At 39.7% G+C, this 19740-nt stretch overlaps 1 protein-coding gene across 12 annotated transcripts in view; it reads right to left on the reverse strand.

The window, feature by feature from the left end:
- ERC1 (ELKS/RAB6-interacting/CAST family member 1) overlaps window positions 1-19740 on the reverse strand; it is a 536559-nt gene that overhangs the window by 41272 nt on the left and 475547 nt on the right. For 8 of the 12 annotated variants that reach the window (XM_019793501.2, XM_034645665.1, XM_002914100.4 and 5 more), the window contains one exon: window positions 634-822. In XM_019793501.2, the coding sequence (XP_019649060.1) occupies window positions 634-822 (189 nt within the window). Of the gene's footprint in view, window positions 1-633; window positions 823-19740 lie in introns of those variants that run through there. The other 4 variants (XM_034645670.1, XM_034645668.1, XM_034645669.1 and 1 more) reach the window with 1 other exon arrangement.

Consider the following 19740-nt stretch of genomic DNA (forward strand, 5'->3'; position numbering starts at 1 on the left):
CTCCCTCTGACCCTCCCCACTGCTTGTACTCTATCTTTCTCTCAAATGAATAAATCAAAAATCTTAAAAAAAAAAAAAGAACCCTTTATCCAAGTATCCTTAGCTCAGATTTTCCTTCAGTGACCATTATTATTAGTGGTCATCACTTTTATGAAATAAAGTATAGCATGTTAGCAGACTGTCTTTAACCCTCTCCTTTTTTTCTCAAAGATTTATTTATTTGAGAGAGAGAACATGAGCAGGGGGAGGGGCAGAGCGAGAAGGAGAGAGAGAGAGAGAATCTCAAGCACACTCCGAGCTGAGCATGGAGCCCGACTCGGGGCTCCATCTCAAGACCCTGAGATCGTGACCTGAGCAGAAACCAAGAGTCGGACCTTAACTGACTAAGCCACACAGGCACCCCAACCCTCTCCGTTCTAAGCAGTCCTTTCTGAAACCTGAGTAAGTCACACTGAGGGAAGAATAAAGGGGTACTTCCTGCAAACAGTAATTCCTATTATCTGTTGAAGAACTGCCTGTTGCTAAGAATCTTGAATCTGAACATTGAACTTCCCAAGGGAGCTCCTATTGCACCAACCTAAGCAGCAGCTGAATTTTAACAGGGTCTTGTCAAAGTTCAAGTGAGGGACTAACCTGTTCCTGGGTCATCTTCTGCAGCTCATTCTCCCAAGCTGCCTGGTCATCATCCAAGTTATAGGAAGCTGGTGGAGTGAGTCCACGAAGGATCAGGGGGTCTCGGTCATGGCAGAGGGCTGTCAGGTGTCCAATATACAACTTTAATTTGCTTCTATTTTGGTCAAGTTCTAAGAGGGGCTGGATGATCTGAAGTGAAAAAATTGAGGAAAGTCAAGGTCATTCTGAAACAAGAAGTTCAAATATCTTCATGCCTCCCAAGTCAAAGAAAGCGGACCGAAGACTAAAGCTCCTCTAAGCACCACTGAATCTTCAGGATTATAAAAAGATACAGCTCCACACACTTCCACATTTACACTGTCACACCCAACCATTTCTGGGAGATAGGTAGGGAATGTTGGCTCAGTCTATCAACATGAAACTGAGAGTTCCGTATTTAGGCGGGGGATTAAACACAGGACTAACTTGTTTTTACAGAGATGACATTCTTGATACAGAAAGACTCCAGTTACCTCACAATTTCTCTTCCCATTTATTTATGAGTGGTTACAAAAAACTGCTAGTGAAATTTGCTCACTGAAAGCCTGGACAACATACACTTCATGTGTTCCTTCACCTCTTGGAATGGAAGAAAAATTTTGTTTCTGGAGAAGGTGCATGTTTTTTTTGGCCATGAGATGTGATGAGTGAACTCATTACTAAATCTTCCTCATCCTGGCTTAAGCTCCCCTCATTCATTTCACAGAGCTATCTGATATTCTTTTTAAATAGTGATTGATAAATTCTTATATAATGCCAAACACCTGACTCACAGCCAAGGCCTCTAAAAATCTCTTAGTTGTAACACCGGTTTGATGTTTTTCTTGAAGAACAGTCCTGCATTAAAAAAAAAAAAAATTCTGTTTTTGGTATTTCCTTTACCCTGGGTGAATAACTATCCCTTGACTCCCTCTGGAAATACATTAAATGACAGATGGCTTCTGCCCCAGAATTTCATCTGACAGCCCTCATGACAGTACTCTGGTCAGGTACTTGGTAGCTGGTCAAAGCCTGGGGTGCTTAGGAAGAGTTGGGCCCGATCTCACATCTCGGAATGCTGAAATGTTAGAGCAGCATCTGCTTGATACACAGCTGCTGTGAGAGCTGCGAAGCCTCACCAAAATGCTAGCAATTCTCAGAATGTTTCCAAGGCTTACAAGGCAGAGGTCTGCACCTGTTGTGTGTCACTGGGCTGGCATTTTCCATGCACAGGACACCTCTGACCCACCTAATGAAAAAGGAGCTCAATAATCTTCATTTACAGAAACATGGACTGGTTTTACTTTCAAAAGTGACATCGATTTCTCCCTTGCCTTCTCAGAGGCCTGCTCCCACTGTTTTCCTTTGTTTCTCTTTCAGGGTTTTTAAATGAACAAAGTTTTATATTTTTTATTATGAAATCAATACATATTTTACTCTGAAAAATATGGAGAAAAAGTATAAAAGAAATAATAAAATAGGCTATAAGTGTTCCATAAGACTACCATTTGTAACACTAATTTTCTTCTAAGTCTTTTTATAAATTTTTATAAATCACCTTTTAATAGTATCACACTTCATATTTTGCTTGATACACTGTTTATCCATTCAATGTTATGAGTACTATTCAAATATCATGTATTCCTGGAAAACGTGGTTTTTAATGGTTGCTTTATAAATAAATCACATATCCTCTGTTTCTGATGTTATTTCCATGAAATAATTAAGAGAGCTTAGTGGCTAAAATAATCTTTAGCTTATAAAAAGATCAGAATTCCAAGTGTAGGCCTATCTAGTATTACACATTATAGAAATAAAAGCCTGGCTACACAAACCAGAGAAACTACATCAATTTAGCATTATTTTATTTTATATTTTTCCTTTTTTAAAAAAAAGATTTCATTTATTTATTCGACAGAGATAGAGACAGCCAGTGAGAGAGGGAACACAAGCAGGGGGAGTGGGAGAGGAAGAAGCAGGCTCATAGCAGAGGAGCCTGATGTGGGGCTCGATCCCACAACGCCAGGATCACGCCCTGAGCCAAAGGCAGACGCTTAGCCACTGTGCCACCCAGGCGCCCCGCATTATTTTATTTTTTAAACTCACATACACAATTCTTTAAGGATAAAGGTTAAACACTTAGGTGCTCATGTGGAAGGTTCCTGGGCTCTCTAAGACACCCCTAGGAGCAGGCTCATGGTACCAGTTCTGTGCTGGCATTTCCTACCTATGATAGACATATCAATGCTGCTAATCACAGAAGGAAGGGACCGTTTCCCTTTTTTCTTTTAAGGATTTTATTTTTTCATGAGAGAGAGATAAAGTTGGTGGGGGGGGGTTGGTTTAGAGGCAGAGGGAGAAGCAGGCTCCCCGAGGAGCAGGGAGCCTGAAGCAGGACTCCATCCCAGAACCCTGGGTTCATGACCTGAGCTGAAGGCAGATGCTTAACTGACTGAGCCACCCAGGTGCCTAGGAAGGGACTGTCTCAATAAAGCAGAGGATTTGGACAGTGGGGAAGTTGGATAATTTTTTCACAAACATTACCAATCTCTTGAAAAGACCTATATTTTATTTCTGACCACAAATCCAAATTCAATGCAGAAAATTTTATAGAGAATTCTAAAGCAAAATCTATAAAAGCAATTTAAAAAGCAGTATTCTTTTAAATGAATTCACACTTTGCACTTTAGTAACTAAACTGCCTATTCACAGTTCTATTACCACACACCACATCCCTGAGGCCTCCAAGCAATGTAGCCCTATTTCATTTTACTTTTTTTTTTTTTTTTAGATTACCCTTGTCTTCCTTTACAGACACATTGATAACAAACTCTGGGGAGGTTCACTTTTGGGATTTCCACTTATTCCTATTCTGCGTGTGTGTGTGTGTGTGTCTATAGTTATCACATCTGGGCTGAAAGGCCAAAAAAGCTGATATCTTAAGTAATTAATGTTTGAATGGGCAAACTGGCATAAGAAAGTATGACCACAGAGGAAGGGGGCAATGTGATAAATGGTAGTAATGGAGAAGTCAAATTCCTTATAAGTAAATGGAATTTAGAAAGACACTACCTCACCACTATATGACTTGAGATGAAAACATTTACATTTTAGAATAATGTAAATTTACATTATCAAAGATTATTCTTAATCAAAGATAAATTTCAAGGTGATTTAAATGCATTTCATGCTGAAGTGCTAACTGATTAAAAATCATGAGTCTTATGCACTCTAGAATTTTTCAAAGTCCAAATTGAAAAGTTAAAAAATGATGGAATTTGACATTTTTTTCCAGGATAAAAATTCATTCCATGTAATAGCCCAGATTTCTGTCCCTTCTTTCCATGCCAAAGGGAACTCCCTGAAAACAAAACAAGACAAAACAAAACCCACAGAGTTTACTATGTGAAAGCACAGGAAACAGCCTAAATAGCACAGTTCCCAAATCTACCCACTAAAAAAATGCCTTTGGCCTCTCTGGGACACATTTAACCATGTCAATCATGTGGGAAATGCCCTTATCTCTTCCTTTTTCCCTCTATCTGACTTGGGCAGGCCACTTAGAAAAGAAATTGCATTTCCCACAAGGTAGAACTGCCACTGCCTAATCTCAAGAGGGAAGAGGGACACTTGCCAAGTAGAATGAGGATGCCTTACAGGATCCATAAGTTATGTCTTTTGTCCACATACCACCTCAGTACATTAGCAAGAAGTCCTACCAAAAACTATGAGAAATGTGGTCAGGCCACGTTAGTTCCATAGCTATAGAGAACAACAGTTATACACCTTTTTTTTTTTTTTGGCAAAAAAGAAGTTTAAAAATGAACCTGTCAAGACAACTTCTGTTTGTATCAAATATAATGCCAAATGGCAATATTCCCCCAATCCTATATTTACCAAATTGTTAAGGAAAACACTTTAAAGTGTAAAAAGGTATGAGACTTTTTGGTTGATGTACTGATAGCTTTGTTTCTTCATGCAAGGATTTATTTACTTATGTACTGGTTCTCAAACTGACTCCACAGGCCAGTGTTTGATGACATATGGTGACAGAGGACAGTGATCTTCTGAGGTGTTTATTTTAACCTCCTTTCCACTTAAGTGAGATTAGATGGGTAAAAGGTCTTCTGGAAGACAGATGAGTTGCTCCTGTATTGTTCTATGTAGACGGTAACTGAAAATTCCACAGTATGCCATTTCTGCGACCCATTTATCTATGATATCTGAACACAATTTCCTAGACTATTTGACTCTTCAATACGAGGATGGAATGTGCAGAGTGAAAGACTCCTAACCAGTCCATTGTATAGCCTGCTTTTCAGTTCCCATTCTGTTTCTGTGTCAGACATTCACTCTAAGAATAGGTAAGTTAGTTGATTGAAACACATTTGAGAAATGAACTCATTTTGAAAGGAATGGTGTATCTTCATCATAAAAACTGAGTATTATTTGAGACTTAAGGTATTTGCTCTTGGGGTAACTAATATTTTGTTGTTCGGAAGATACCATTTTTTTTTAAAGCTATCGTTTATTGATCATTTACTGTGTTCCTTGTAAATTATTTTTAAATTTACTATGATTCGTCTGTGGCTAGCTGACTGCCCTTAGTTGGCTACAAAATCTTTTTCTTCTATCTGCTGCTAAAGCCTTCAGAGGCAGATTCAACTGTCCATATATTAACAGCATGAAAGCCAGTGGTAGTTCTGATATCTCACTGGGTTACCATTATACTTCTGTCCCCCAGTGCAGGTACATCAAGATAGTCCCAGAACAACTAACATATTAACTTCACAGAGACATTACTCTCTTAATTGCATTCTTGTCCAGTTAGCAGAGAGCTAACTCCAAAAAGTAAAAAAGGAAGAAAATAAAATACATCAATCTAGTCTCAAAGTCTTTTTTCCTCTTTTTTTTTTTTTTTAAAGATTTTGTTTATTTATTCGACAGTGATAGAGACAGCCAGCGAGAGAGGGAACACAAGCAGGGAAAGTGGGAGAGGAAGAAGCAGGCTCATAGCAGAGGAGCCTGACGTGGGGCTCGATCCCATAACGCCGGGATCATGCCCTGAGCCGAAGGCAGACGCTTAACCGCTGTGCCACCCAGGCGCCCCAAAGTCTTTTTTCCTCTTAATAACTAATGAAGTTTATCTTCTTGACCAATAACATACCTCAGGATCAGAAAGATGAAGGATACTGTTAATTCTCTTCACAAAGGTTTGGAGCTTTGTGTTACATTCTTACTTATTAGCAGCTATTTGGTGAAAGAATAGAGTTGTTTGAAAAATATAGTAATCCTCATAATACTTTTGCTACTTTGATTAGATATGCTGCATAGTAAATGACATATATTGAAATTAAAAGTTATATAATTCACTTAAACATTTGGTGAATGTGTTTGTGCCATGCCATGTCTGGTTTTAGCTGATGAGAATATTAAGAATAAGATGTGGTTCTGGTCTATATTAAAAAAAAATGAAATAGTGAAACTGATGTGTTGAGTGTATACAAGAATTAAAATGCATAAATTCATGATTTATCTTTAAGTTTACTTTTAAGGTTACTTCAAGCAAACCTCTTAAATTGCTTAATAAACCTCTTTGCCTTGAATTGAACTTAGCTTAACTAACTTAGTCTTCATACATAAGGTCATAAAATTCAAGTTTTTAATTTTTTTTTAAGATTTTATTTATTTATTCGACAGAGATAGAGACAGCCAGCGAGAGAGGGAACACAAGCAGGGGGAGTGGGAGAGGAAGAAGCAGGTTCATAGCGGAAGAGCCTGATGTGGGGCTCGATCCCATAATGCTGGGATCATGCCCTGAGCCGAAGGCAGACACTTAACCGCTGTGCCACCCAGGCACCCCTCAAGTTTTTTATTCTTAATGGTTTCTGAGATCCAACCTTTTTTAAAATTTTTTAAATTTTTTTAAAGTTTTTATTTATTTATTCAACAGAGATAGAGACAGCCAGCAAGAGAGGGAACACAAGCAGGGGGAGTGGGAGAGGAAGAAGCAGGCTCACAGTGGAGGAGCCTGATGCGGGGCTCGATCCCATAACGCCGAGATCACGCCCTGAGCCGAAGGCAGACGCTTAACCGCTGTGCCACCCAGGCGTCCCATGAGATCCAACCTTTTTTTTTTTTCCCCCAAGAGAGGCAGGGAGGGGCAGAAGGAGAGAGACAGAGAATTTCAAGTAGGCTCCATGCCCAGCATGGAGCCTGACACAGGGCTTGATCTTAATGAACCGAGCAGAAATCAAGAGTCGGATGCTTAACCGACTGAGCCACTCAGACACCCCTGAGATCCTACCTCTTAATTAGCCTTCTCATTTGAAGCCCAAACAGAAGGACAATTAAGGACTTCCTAAATATTTTTGGTGTTACAGTCCTTACCCATTTTTAACCCTACAAAATAGGAAAAAAAAAAAAAAAAACCATACATTTGAGAATGGCCCTCAATTGATACTTCTCCTGTAAGAGATACATTGGATAAAAATATGCCTAGCATGTCTGCACCCTCATAATAACCTATAAAAAAGTCAAATCTTCAGAACAGTTTATAAGATGTACCTATATAACCTCCATCAAAAACCAAACCTTACTGTTAACATCGAGAATCTGGAAAATTTTAATAGGTTTAGACTTAGTTTGTGCTTAGAGGACTAGTCACTGAAAAACAATTCTATAATAGCATAGCTGCCTTTCTTTTAGGGGTAAGTCAATAAACTTCCAAAATTTCAGGAAAAATTAATAAATAACCTAAAGTGAAAGGCAAGAAACTTAAGGGCTCCAAATCCTGACCCTTACTTTATAACTACTTTTCATGTGTATCTATTTGACTCCCCATATTTTATAGAATGTGACTGTCTTACGTTTATCTTCCAAACCAAAAATAAAAATCATGACAAAAGCAAAATAATTCAGAATATTTCTTGTGTTATATATATTTACTAAGTACCTCAAATATGAGTTCTATAGCAAGCAGAATCCCTTCTTCAGTCTCCCTTATGGATGACCTGCTATTATTATGACAGTTAATGAAAAATTTGGACTGGCTCAATTAACATTCTCATGACCTTATCTATATACTGGTGACAAAGATTCTCTCTTTAACCTTAGTTAGGCTGCCCTGAACTCTACTCTCAACTGGGCCTGAAATTTGTAGCTTCTGTGTTCATTTCTATGTTATCTAGCTCTAGCAAGAATTCTGCTAAACTGGTTTATCAAGAATCTCCCATCCCTGATATTTGATCACCCTCAATATCTGATCAGGTTTCTCATTCTCCACCATTCTCCAGGTGATGTCTGGTCACTCTGGCCTGCCTTCAGCAAGGATCCTATTAGGTCGGTTTAACCGGAATATGCCCTTCTCCCTGATGTCTCCTCTTAGTAAGCCTCCACCCACTGACCCCCACCCTGCTCCTTGGCTATAAATTTCTACTTTTCCTTTTTGTATTCAATATAAAGATTGTTAAGCACAATCTTTCTCCCCACTGAAAAACTCCATTGCAGTGGTCCCTATACCTATCACAATGGTCCTGAATGAAGTCTGTCTTACTGTTTTAAAAAGTGAATAGATGGGGCACCTGGGTGGCTCAATCGTTAAGCGTCTGCCTTTGGCTCACGGCCTGATCCCAGGGTCCTGGGATCAAACCCCGCATCGGGCTCCCTCCTCCGCTGGGAGCCTGCTTCTTCCTCTCCCACTCCTCCTGCTTGTGTTCCCTCTCTTGCTGGCTGTCTCTCTCTCTGTCAAATACGTAAATAAAATCTTAAAAAAAAAAAGTGAATGGATAATTTTTTTCTTTTGATAATTTTCTTTCTCTAACACTGGGTAAAGGAGAGGAATAGTAAATACTCGGTTATCACTAGGAGTTCAGGTCCAGGGACCACTAGATCCCTGAGATGAATAAATGTTAATCAGAAATCTTACCACAAATAGAAATACTTGGTTCTTAAAGTAAAAACTCTCTTCAAAGGTTTCAGATTTAAAGGACTTTATGGTTTGTTAAAGTTTAAATGTGTCTATGAAAACCGAAAAAGGCTATGGGTTTTGAAGTATAAACAAAAGTGGGAATAATTTTTAAAAATAACATGTGATCATTTCCTTTTAGTCTTATAGCTCAGAAGTCTGTCATCAGGGGCCCCTGGGTGGCATAGCAGTTGGGCGTCTGCCTTTGGCTCAGGGCATAATCCTGGTGTTATGGGATCGAGCCCCACATCAGGCTCCTCCGCTATGAGCCTGCTTCTTCCTCTCCCACTCCCCCTGCTTGTGTTCCCTCTCTCGCTGGCTGTCTCTATCTCTGTCGAATAAATAAATAAAAATCTTTAAAAAAAAAAGTCTGTCATCAATTTTTCTTACGCATATATTACCACTTCGGCAAGACAAAACAAAGTCATAAGGAGATAGGAAGTAGTACAGAATAAAATGAATCCTGAAATCTGAACTATAGAGCTGCTAACTATATTTTGCCTATTTATTCTCCATTTTGTTAAAACCTATCCTATCTTATGAAGTATAATAAATGCTACTCAAATATAGCGCAGTGTTGGGGTCCTGCCCACTAGTGAGGGAAGGAAATCTGCTGAGCCCCTTTATTTATATGCTCATGGAGGATGTTAAGGTTGTACGTATTTCAAGTAGCTACTTTAATATTTGGAAACTTGTAAGACACATGAAAATAAGGTCACTTACCAATACGGGGGAAGACAAGGAAGTACAGATGACGAAGTGCAGATAAATGGACATCAACTGGAGAGATGCTATTATGAGGCACAGAAGCTGCTCTCTCTCTACCTACATATATATGTGCTAACCAATCAAGAGGACACATACCAGGCTTCCCAAAGATGTGGTCAGATGAGAGAGTAAGATAACTAGAATTGAGGAAGTTACATTGTTAGTGTATAGAAAAGCAACTGATTTCTATGGACTGATTTTGTATTCTGACACATTACTGAATTGCTGTATGAGGTCTAGTAATTTGGGGGTGGAGTCTTTTGGGTTTTCCATATAAAGTATGTCATCTGCGAAGAGAGACATTTTGACTTCTTCTTTGCCAATTTGAATACCTTTTATTTCTTTTTGTTGTCTGATTGCTGAGGCTAGGACTTCTAGTACTATGTTGAACAACAGTGGTGAGAGTGGGCATCCTTGTCGTGTTCCTGACCTTAAGCGAAAAGCTCTCAGCTTTTCCCCATTGAGAATGGTAATCGCTGTGGGCTTTTCATAGATGGTTTTTATGAAATTGAGGAATGGTCCCTCTATCCCTACGCTCTGAAGAGTTTCAATCAGGAAAGGATGCTGTATTTTGTCAAATGCTTTTTCTGCATCAATTGAGAGGATCTCTTCTTTTATTAATGTGTTCTATCACATTGATGGATTTGTGAATGTTGAACCACCCTTGCCTCCCAGGAATAAATCCCACCTGGTCGTGATGGATAATCCTTTAAATTTACTGTTGGATCCTATTGGCTAGGATCTTTTTGGGAATTTTGGCATCCATATTTATCAGGAATATTGGTCTGTAATTCTCCTTTTTGAGGGGGTCTTTGCCTGGTTTTGTGATCAAGGTAATGCCGGCCTCATAGAACGAGTTTGGAAGCCTTCCTTCTGTTTCCATTTTTTGAAACAGCTTCAGGAAAATAAGTATTATTTCTTCTTTAAATGTTTGGTAGAATTCTCCTGGGAATCCATCAGGCCCCGGACTCTTGTTTTTTGGGAAGTTTTTGATCCCTGCTTCAATTTCGTTACTGGTTATCAGTCTATTCAGATTGTCAATCTCTTCCTGTTTCAGTCTTGGTAGTTTATAGGTTTCCAGGAAGGCATCCATTTCTTCCAGGTTGCTTAATTTACTGACATGTAGTTGCTGATAATAATTTCTAATAATTGTTTCTATTTCCTTGGTGTTAGTCGTGATCTCTCCCCTTTCATTCATAATTTTATTAATTTGGGTCCTTTCTCTTTTCTTTTGGATAAGTCTGGCCAGTGGTTTATTGATCTTATCAATTTTCAAAGAACCAGCTTCTAGTTTCGCTGATCTGCTCTACTGTATTTCTGGTTTCTAATTCATTGATCTCTGCTCTAATCTTTATTTCTCTTCTCCTGCTTGGTTTAGGATTTGTTGTTCTTTCTCCAGTTCCTTAATGTGGAAGGTTCTCTTGTATATTCGGGATTTTTCTGTTTTTTTTTGAGTGAGGATTGGATGGCTATGTATTTCTCCCTTAGAACCACCTTTGCAGTATCCCATAGGTTTTGGACCGATGTGTTTTCATTCTCATTGGTTTACATGAATTGTTTAAGTCATCCACTCGGGAAGGCTGGGTGGCTCAGTTGGATAAGCGTCTGCTTTGGTTCATGTCATGATCCCAAGTCCTGGGATGGAGCCCCACATCAGGCTCTCTGCTCAGTGGGGAGCCTGCATCTCCCTCCCCACCATGTCAAATAAATAAATAAGATCTTAAAAAAAAAAAAAGCCATCCACTCTGCTAGATTAAGAAATACTAAGAGCAGGTGTGTGTTCCAAAATTCTTCCTTGCTCTTAAGAGCTAATAAAGATGGGAAAGCAACTTCACTTCAGTTCTTGGCCGCAGGTGTGCCTCTTCACAATAAATCATTTATTGTATTTTAGTAAACAATGTAGGGCTTAAATATCTGTGTGCGGTGCACCTAAAAAAGTGTGCACACGATAAAACAGATGAATGACTTCCCCATTCTATAGAAAAGTTCCACAGCTATACACTTATGAATGAGAAATTATGTGGAAAAGATTCTAGGTATGCGGGAGAAAAATGAGGCAGAGGTGGGAGAAGAGAGGTTCACATTCTTTGAGCAGGAAAGCCAAATGAATGCTGATACTGCATTTAAAAGGAAAAAACTAGTCAGTAACCCTGCTATAATTGTTTGCTGCAGTCAAGAACAACATTTCTTGGCATTATTACATGTCTGCTAGACAGATGGATCTGAAAAACAGCAACACGCTTGTTGCCTGACGGGCAAACCACAATAACAATCTATCACAACATCTCATTTTCTTCTCTTTCTAATGCAATGTAGCAATTGCCCCGGAAGTGGAAGAGAAGGCCAAGTGGAGGTTCCCAGGTTAAACAAAAGGAACCTTCCGACCTTGACATATGTCAATAAACAAGGAATGACATAACAAAGGATGTGAATCTACATTACAGGGAACACATCCACTGGCTCCTTCTCACAGTCTACAGGAATACAGAGAAGAAAAGAGCCAAGTATGATTATCTAGTAACTACGAGATTGGATAGCTTATCTGTATAAGGGCTCCCAAACAGAGGCCAGTCTCTGGAGGAGACTGTTCTGTGATTAGCTTATTTCAAGGTCAGGTTAAAGATGCATGCAGATGTGTGTATGTAAACCTAAAAGAGTTGGGAGGAGTAGAATGGGATAGTTTGCCATTAGTCACATTATTATTTCAACTCTAGTGTCAAATCAAACACAACAGGACCATGTAGGTATTTAGAAGTTCACTGTGGAATGCTCACAGATAGGCTGTGGCCACTGAGGGGCTCGTTCTGTGTCTGAAGCCTTTGGTAGACGTGGCTTAACAAGAACACGGCCTACGAGGGTACAGGTGGGAGAGAAGGAAAGTCTACTTATCACTTGGAAGTGCAGGGGAAAATATAAGTGTATCTGCAGTTGTGTATAAATATCAGAAATGGGTATCTGGGGGTGCCTGGATGGCTCAGTAGTTAAGCATCTGCCTTTAGCCCAGGGCGTGATCCCAGGGTCCTAGGATCGAGCCCCGCATCAGGCTCCCTGCTCTGCTGGGAGCCTGCTTTTTCCTCTCCCACTCCCCCTGCTTGTGTTCCCTCGCTGGCTGGGTCTCTCTCTGTCAAATAAATAAATAAAATCTTAAAAAAAAAAAAAGAAATGGGTAGATCTGTGCTGTTTAGAGAAAGACTAATTATGTACAGGAATTTGATCTCTTAATGTTAAAGTGAGAAATAACCAGGAAAGAAACTGTGACAGGTTAGAGACATGTGATTTGGTGTGTATGAGAAGGCACATGTATGTGTCTGCAGTGGCGGGAGGGTGACAAGGGCAAAACGGAAGGAAAGATCTGAGTAAAATGGCCCTTAGCCATTATTTTCAGCTTGAGCACAGCTTCAAACTCTGCCAACTGAGAGGATGGGTGTGTTTCTGAATATTATAAAAGAGCGCTTCAAGAACTGAAAGCAGTACCACAACAGGAGGCACAAAGGATGACTCCTTAACTTCTTTCTCTCATTACTATAAACTGAAATAAAGCTAGGATCCTAGTAAGCTCTCAGCAAAGTCCAGGAGAGGTCAGGTTGTATGGCTCCTACTCCTACCCTGCAGCATCACTGTCCTCTCCTTTCCCCTTTACCTCTCTCTCCTCCTGACCTACCCACACAGAGAACCTTGATTTCCACTCCACACATACACACCAAAAAATGTCATATATCTGAGAATCTGGGAGGGATCTTGGCTGCTCCGACAGAGCTGTCCTTCCTGGATTTATGTATGTCATAGTCAATCAGGAAATCATATTTAAGAAGCAAATTCTTTCTGAAAATTTTATACACCATGAACAAATCCCATGGATTAACGATTTCCAGACATTACTCCTTTTACCTTGGGAGTAATCCAGGCTCTGGATGGAAAAACAAAAAAAAGATTTGGGAAAAACAAAAATTAAGAAGATGCTTTTCTCTATCCATTTTCTTTATTTGAGAATAAAACTTCCCATATAATCACTGAATTAATCTCCCCACTCCCTCCCTGAAAGTTAAAATTTCTTAGCAAAACACAAACTCTGACAGGTATCACCACTTCACTATTCACAGTAGCTGATGCTTTAGCAAAGCTTTATTATTATTTGAGGATAAAAACGTTACTATGACAAAATAGGCTCAGCATAGAAATATCAGAAATCCTACAAGTTGTGACTGATGTTACATGTTGTAAGTTAACAGCCAGGGGATTTCAGGATTAAGTAATGTGGGGCAAGCCAAGCTTTGTGTGTGTGTGTGTGTGTATAACCCAATTTTTGGGAGAAGGATCCATGTGCCCTGATTCCCTCTGATCCAACACAGGGATCTTTAAGTGCTGACTGAAGATCAACTCTGAAGTCTAACGGCAGAGCACAGGAGTCCCACCGGAATGTAAGGGACAGAGCGGTCAGAAAGAGCAACACAAGCGTTCTGACAGAGCTGACAGATCCTGAGAGAAAAACAGCAGAATACTAGCAAGTAAAAAATGGAGTGCCAGCAAACCAAGCGAGAAAGTCCAAGGACCCAGAACCGGGAGTACATCTAGAGCGAAGCGGGTGAAGGCACGTGATACAACAGAGTAGGAAGGCTCCTGGTGTATGTGTAAAGTGACTTCATAGTGGGGGGGGGGGAAAAGTTACGTTTGTGCAGAATCTTCAAATTTGTTTTATCTACCAGACTCCAGCCCCAGCTTTTAGTCCTCATGAAAAAGCTACCATACATATGCACCCACATCCAAATTCTCTAACAGTTTTAGTAAGGAAATACAAAGGACACAGACCATATCCCTGATATAATCAGAACACCTAACACATTATGGGTGTTCCTATTTTCTAAAAATAGGAAATGGAATGAAAAAGTGAAGCAGAAATTCCAACTCTAAAGATCAAACAAAAAGGAAAAGTGACAAGAGAATGCAGGATACACCTTTGCTCACTGTGTTAACCTGTTCATGTCATTAGTGCTCTTCCCTGGTCTCTTTCCAGGGAGTATACTTTCAGCGTCGCAGACTTTCACAGCAGCTAACAGGAGGAACAGCTCTGTCCGTGCTTTAAGCAATCTGCTCAAATACAATTTGGGGGCATTCTTCATACTCTGTTGCTTTGTGGGCTTCAGCAGCTGTAATATTATATATGAGATGTTACTGCTGGCAAGAAATTGAAAGCCTTAGATCATCCACAGGAAGCAAAGTCTCTGCCATCTTCGTCTAAGCAATAAGGGTTCATTTGGTTCGGTGTACTTCTCTGTCTAGCTAACAAACCATCTACACATTGTTTCCCAGATGTAGCATTTCAGAGAATACTGCAAAGCCATCCTAAGGCTGACATTTGTGTCTCAGACTATCTTGTGAGTTCAGTGCCATATATTCTACGTACCGGAAGGTTTTCAGCTTTCCCTGATTTCATTAACATGCCCACCTAAACGATTATATTTTTCTGTGCACGAGAATAAAGCATCAGGTTCACGTGTTACTTAACAACCCCCCTCCCGGGCCCCTGCACTATATGGTTTGATTGGCAGGGGCCGGGCTCCTCTGAGCTGGAACTCCTGCATCCCCGGGTCTCTTGAAGCAATTACAACTTGTACCTTCTAGGAAAGCACAGTTGTTTGTCTGGCTCCCTCATATTAGTTACTTCACTCATGAAAGTTTTTGCTAGTTAGCTATGGAATTAAAGTAATGTAGGTGGTCCTCTGTATCTTACGATCTTAGTAAGAATCTTATCGACTTGAATACTTCCCTGGCAAAAGCTGCTGTGGCATCTCACGCCTTATAGCACTACATTCCCAGCAGACACAGTAGCCTCCATTCTTTCATGCCAGGGAAGGCAATGTGACTGGCTGAGGCCATAAACGTGACTCATTCAAACACTGTAGCCAGAAGCATGTAGGCCCTTGGCTGGTAATCATGTTAATTATTGGGCATCCAGTTTCAAAGACTGGTGAAGAAAGGCTTTTTCACCCAGAGGCTGCCCTCACCAGAGACAGATTTGCATCACTTACTTTATCTGCTATGAAATGTTTGCAGTGTATTGGTAACTCTGTGAGGCAGTGAGGAACTACAGAGCAATACTGTGCAGTAGTTAAGAGCATGGGCTCTGGAGACTGGTTTAACTCTAGGCTCTGCAACATTCTCGCTATGAGACCTAGGACAAGTTACTTTGGGGATTGTAAATTTTATGGAGTTATAATAATCCATGAGTCTACCATGTAGTAAGCTCCTTCAATAATTATTAACAATCATTATTTTCAAGAATCTGTTTCATCAACTATAAAATGCATTTGAGTCCGTGTAAAATTCAATTTCTTCCTGACAACTTTAGCTGACATTCTGACCCTGAGGACATTTTAACCCTATCATCTGTGCTTAGCTCCACTAACAAATGTGGATGGTGAGATAACAGCATGGGAAGTGATGAGAACAGCAAAGAAGAACTGGATAAGCAACAGACCAGAGGTTGGTAAATTACACTCTGTGGACCAAATTTAACCCCACTGCCTGTTTTTCTATAATCCATCAACTAAGAATGGTTTTTACATTTTCAAATGGTTGAAAAAAGAGAAAAGAAGAACATTTGGTGACATGTAGAAATTATATAAAAATCAATTTCAGCACCCATAAATAAAGTTCTGTTAGACCACAGTCATGCTCTTTTATTTACACATTGCCTATGATTGCTTTCACACTGCAGCAGCAGAGCTGAATAGTGGTGACAGAGAACAGTTGGTACTATATGAACCTTTACAAAAAATTTTGCCAATCCCTACAACAGATCAATATCAGACAATGAAGTAACTGTAATATTAGGAAATTCTTATAATTTTCTCACAGACTAGTTAAGAAATAAATAATAATCACCATTAAAACATTCAATTAATAACTATAACAAGATCACCTCACTCCTGTCAGAATGGCTAAAATAAAAAACACAAGACACAAGTGTTGGTGAGGATGTGGAGAAAAACGAACCCTCTTGCACTATTGGTGGGAATGGTACAGCCACTGTGGAAAACATGGAGGTTCCTCAAAAAAATGAAAAAACAGAACTATCCTATGATCCAGCAATTGCACTACTGGGTATTTATCCAAAAAATACAAAAAACTAAGTCAAAGGGATACAGGCACCCCTATGTTTACTGCAGCATTATTTATAATAGCCAAACTACGGAAGCAGCCCAAGCATCCATTGATGGATGAATGGATAAAGAAGATGTGGTACATATATACAATGGAATATTATTCAGCCATAAAAAAGAATGAAAACTTGCCATTTGCAATGACATGACAGTATCACACTAAGCAAAATAAATCAGTCAGAGAAAGGCAAACACCTGATTTCACTCACAGATGGAATTTGAGAAACAAAATAAATGAGTAAAGTGAAAAAAAAAGAGAAAGACAAACCAAAAACCAGACTCTTAACTATAAATAACACGCTGATGGTTATCAGAAGGGGTGGGCAGGGCGATGGGGGAAATAGAGGATGAGGATTAAAGAGAATATACACTTATCATGATAAAAAGAATCAAATGATAGAAAAATCAATTCGCAATGAATATTATTTACATCAATATCAAAACAAAACACTGGCAAAATAGATAATAGACTTTGGCAATAGGCACAGAAAGAAAATTCACAGTTGCAGAAAGCTATAATTAGTAAAATTTGATATGGGCAAAACTCTGAATGATAAATAAGATCATTACACAACTTAATTATTTTTAAAGATTTATTCATTTGACACAGAGAGAGAGAGAGAGCATAAGCACGGGGAGAGGCAGAGGGAGAAGGAGAAGCAGACTGTCCGCTGAGCTGGGAGCCTGATGTGGGGCTTGATCCCAGGACCTGGAGATCATGACCTGAGCTGAAGGCAGACACTTAACCATCTGAGCCACCCAGGCGTCCCAGTCATTATACAATTTAAATATGGAAAAGAACTGACACCAAAATGATTCAGGGATAAAGAAAAGGGGGGGTAATCAGAAGGGGGAATGAAACATGAGAGACTATGGACTATGAGAAACAAACTGAAGACTTCAGAGGGGAGGGGGTGGGGGAAGGGGATAGACTGGTGATGGGTAGTAAGGAGGGCACGTATTGCATGGTGCACTGGGTGTTATACGCAACTAATGAAGCATCAAACTTTACATCAGAATCAGGGGATGTACTGTATGGTGATTAACATAATATAATAAAATAAAATTAATAAAAAAATGATTCAGTAAAATAAGAATATTGAAAAAGTTGGATATTTTCAATTGTATGTATGGAAAGTTGATAAAGAAATTAAATGGGGGGCACCTAGGTGGCTTAGTCAGTTAAGAGGCCACCTCTTGATCTTGGCTCAGGCCATGGTCTCAGGGTCCTGGGACCGAGCCCTGCATCGGGCTCTATGCTTAGCAGGGAGTCTGCTTGAGATTCTCTCTTTCCCTCTCCTTCTGCCCCTCCCCTGCTCACATGTGCACATACACTCTCTCTCTCAGATAAATAAACCTTTAAAAAAGAAAAAAGAAGAAAAAGAAATTAAATGGAATTGACTTAGTTTCAGCTCCAGCAAATATTCAGTGAAAATTCCCTGACACTGGTCTATCCTGATTTAAATGTTTGTGAATAGGTCAAATATTTTTATTGAGTCAAACATTCTCAAGGTCAAACAAAAATTAAACACTAATTGGATCAAAAAGGCATCTTGTACTCATTTTCAGTACAGAACATAAGAGATGGGAGGAATTTTAGAGATCATGTAGGTCATCTACTCCCCTTCTCTATGCCCTCCTTTTTCTATTTTATTTTATTTTTTATTTTATTTTAATTTGACAGAGAGAGACAGCCAGTGAGAGAGGGAACACAAGCAGGGGGAGTGGGAGAGGAAGAAGCAGGCACCTAGTGGAGAAGCCTGATGTGGGGCTCGATCCCAGAACGCCGGGACCACGCCCTGATCCGAAGGCAGACGCTTAACAACTGCGGCACCCAGGTGTCCCCATGCCCTACTTTCTAAATGAAAAGTTCAAGGCCTGGAGAGGTAACCTGACCTGTAAATATGGTTAGGAGCTATGTTGCTCAGCTAGTGGCTGCGCATCACAGCTTGATGCTTCTTACCTTGAACAATTATAGAACACGCAGGCCTTATTCACTGCTTTTTATCTGAATAGTTCCTGTGGACATGTTAACTTTCTGAACTGTAACTGCGCTTTCAGGCTGTGTTCGCTATTTTCTAAACCAAAGAATATTGGAAACAATTTGGGACATTTCTTAGAAGAATGTTTCTTGATAATGAACATGTTTCCATTTTACTAACTCTTCCACCATTGCATCCATCCAGGCCTTCAGCATAGCTATCCAGGACAAAATAAGAAGTGAATCTTAACTGACCTCCTTGTTTCCAGTATTCTCCCCTCGTTGTCCATCCTGTACAGACAACTACAATGGCGCACTAAGTTCTTCATGCTCTATCTGCTGACTGCATCACCCTCATGGCTTGTCTTCCCCCTACCCTGACACTCTGCTGTTTTAAAATAAGCTCATGAATTCTAAGACATGCCTCTCTTCAAAATGTAGAGCCCAAAATACTCTGCTCCATTAAATGTGGAATGGTTTTGGTAACTTGCTGCTAAGGAACAGAATGTGATAAAAGTGATGGTATGTAACTTTTGATTCTAGGTCAAAGAAGGCTGTTGTGGCTTCATCCTTGTTCTCTTCTCCTGAATCATTTATTTTGGGTGAAGCTGGCCACCTTGGCCACCTTGTGGAGAGATCCATATGGTGAGGAAACGTAGGTTCTTACCAACAACAAGCATGGGCTGTGGATGAGCCATTTTGAAACTGGATGCTCCACTCCCAGTCAAGTTTTTGGATAACTGCAGTCCCGCCTGACATCTTGACTGAAACCCCAAAACAGACTCTAAGTAAGGACTACCCAGCTAAGTGGTTCTTGAATTCCTGACCCACAGAAACCACTGAGATAACAAAGGCTTATTGTTTTTTTATGCTGCCAATTTGGGGGTAATATGTTATGTACAAATAACTAATACACATCCTAAGTGCTATCCATCATAAACTACTAAAGGTAAACCAAATTTGTTATGCTGTTTATGCGTCTATGTCCTTGTCTAAAATTACATCTGCTTGGCAAATGCCAACTGCTCCTTTAAGAGGCAGCTCAAGTGTCACCTTCTCTGTGAAACCTTGAGTCTACTTGCGGAGGCCTGGGTTTTCCTATTGTACCTTGTATTACTTTTTCTGTTGGAGAATATGTGGTTTACTATTTGTTTTACAGTGTTGAAACATATATTTTAATCCATATACCTAAATGCAATAAATGGATTGGGAGT

Source organism: Ailuropoda melanoleuca, chromosome 16, assembly GCF_002007445.2.
Source record: "Ailuropoda melanoleuca isolate Jingjing chromosome 16, ASM200744v2, whole genome shotgun sequence".
Lineage (NCBI taxonomy): Eukaryota > Metazoa > Chordata > Mammalia > Carnivora > Ursidae > Ailuropoda > Ailuropoda melanoleuca.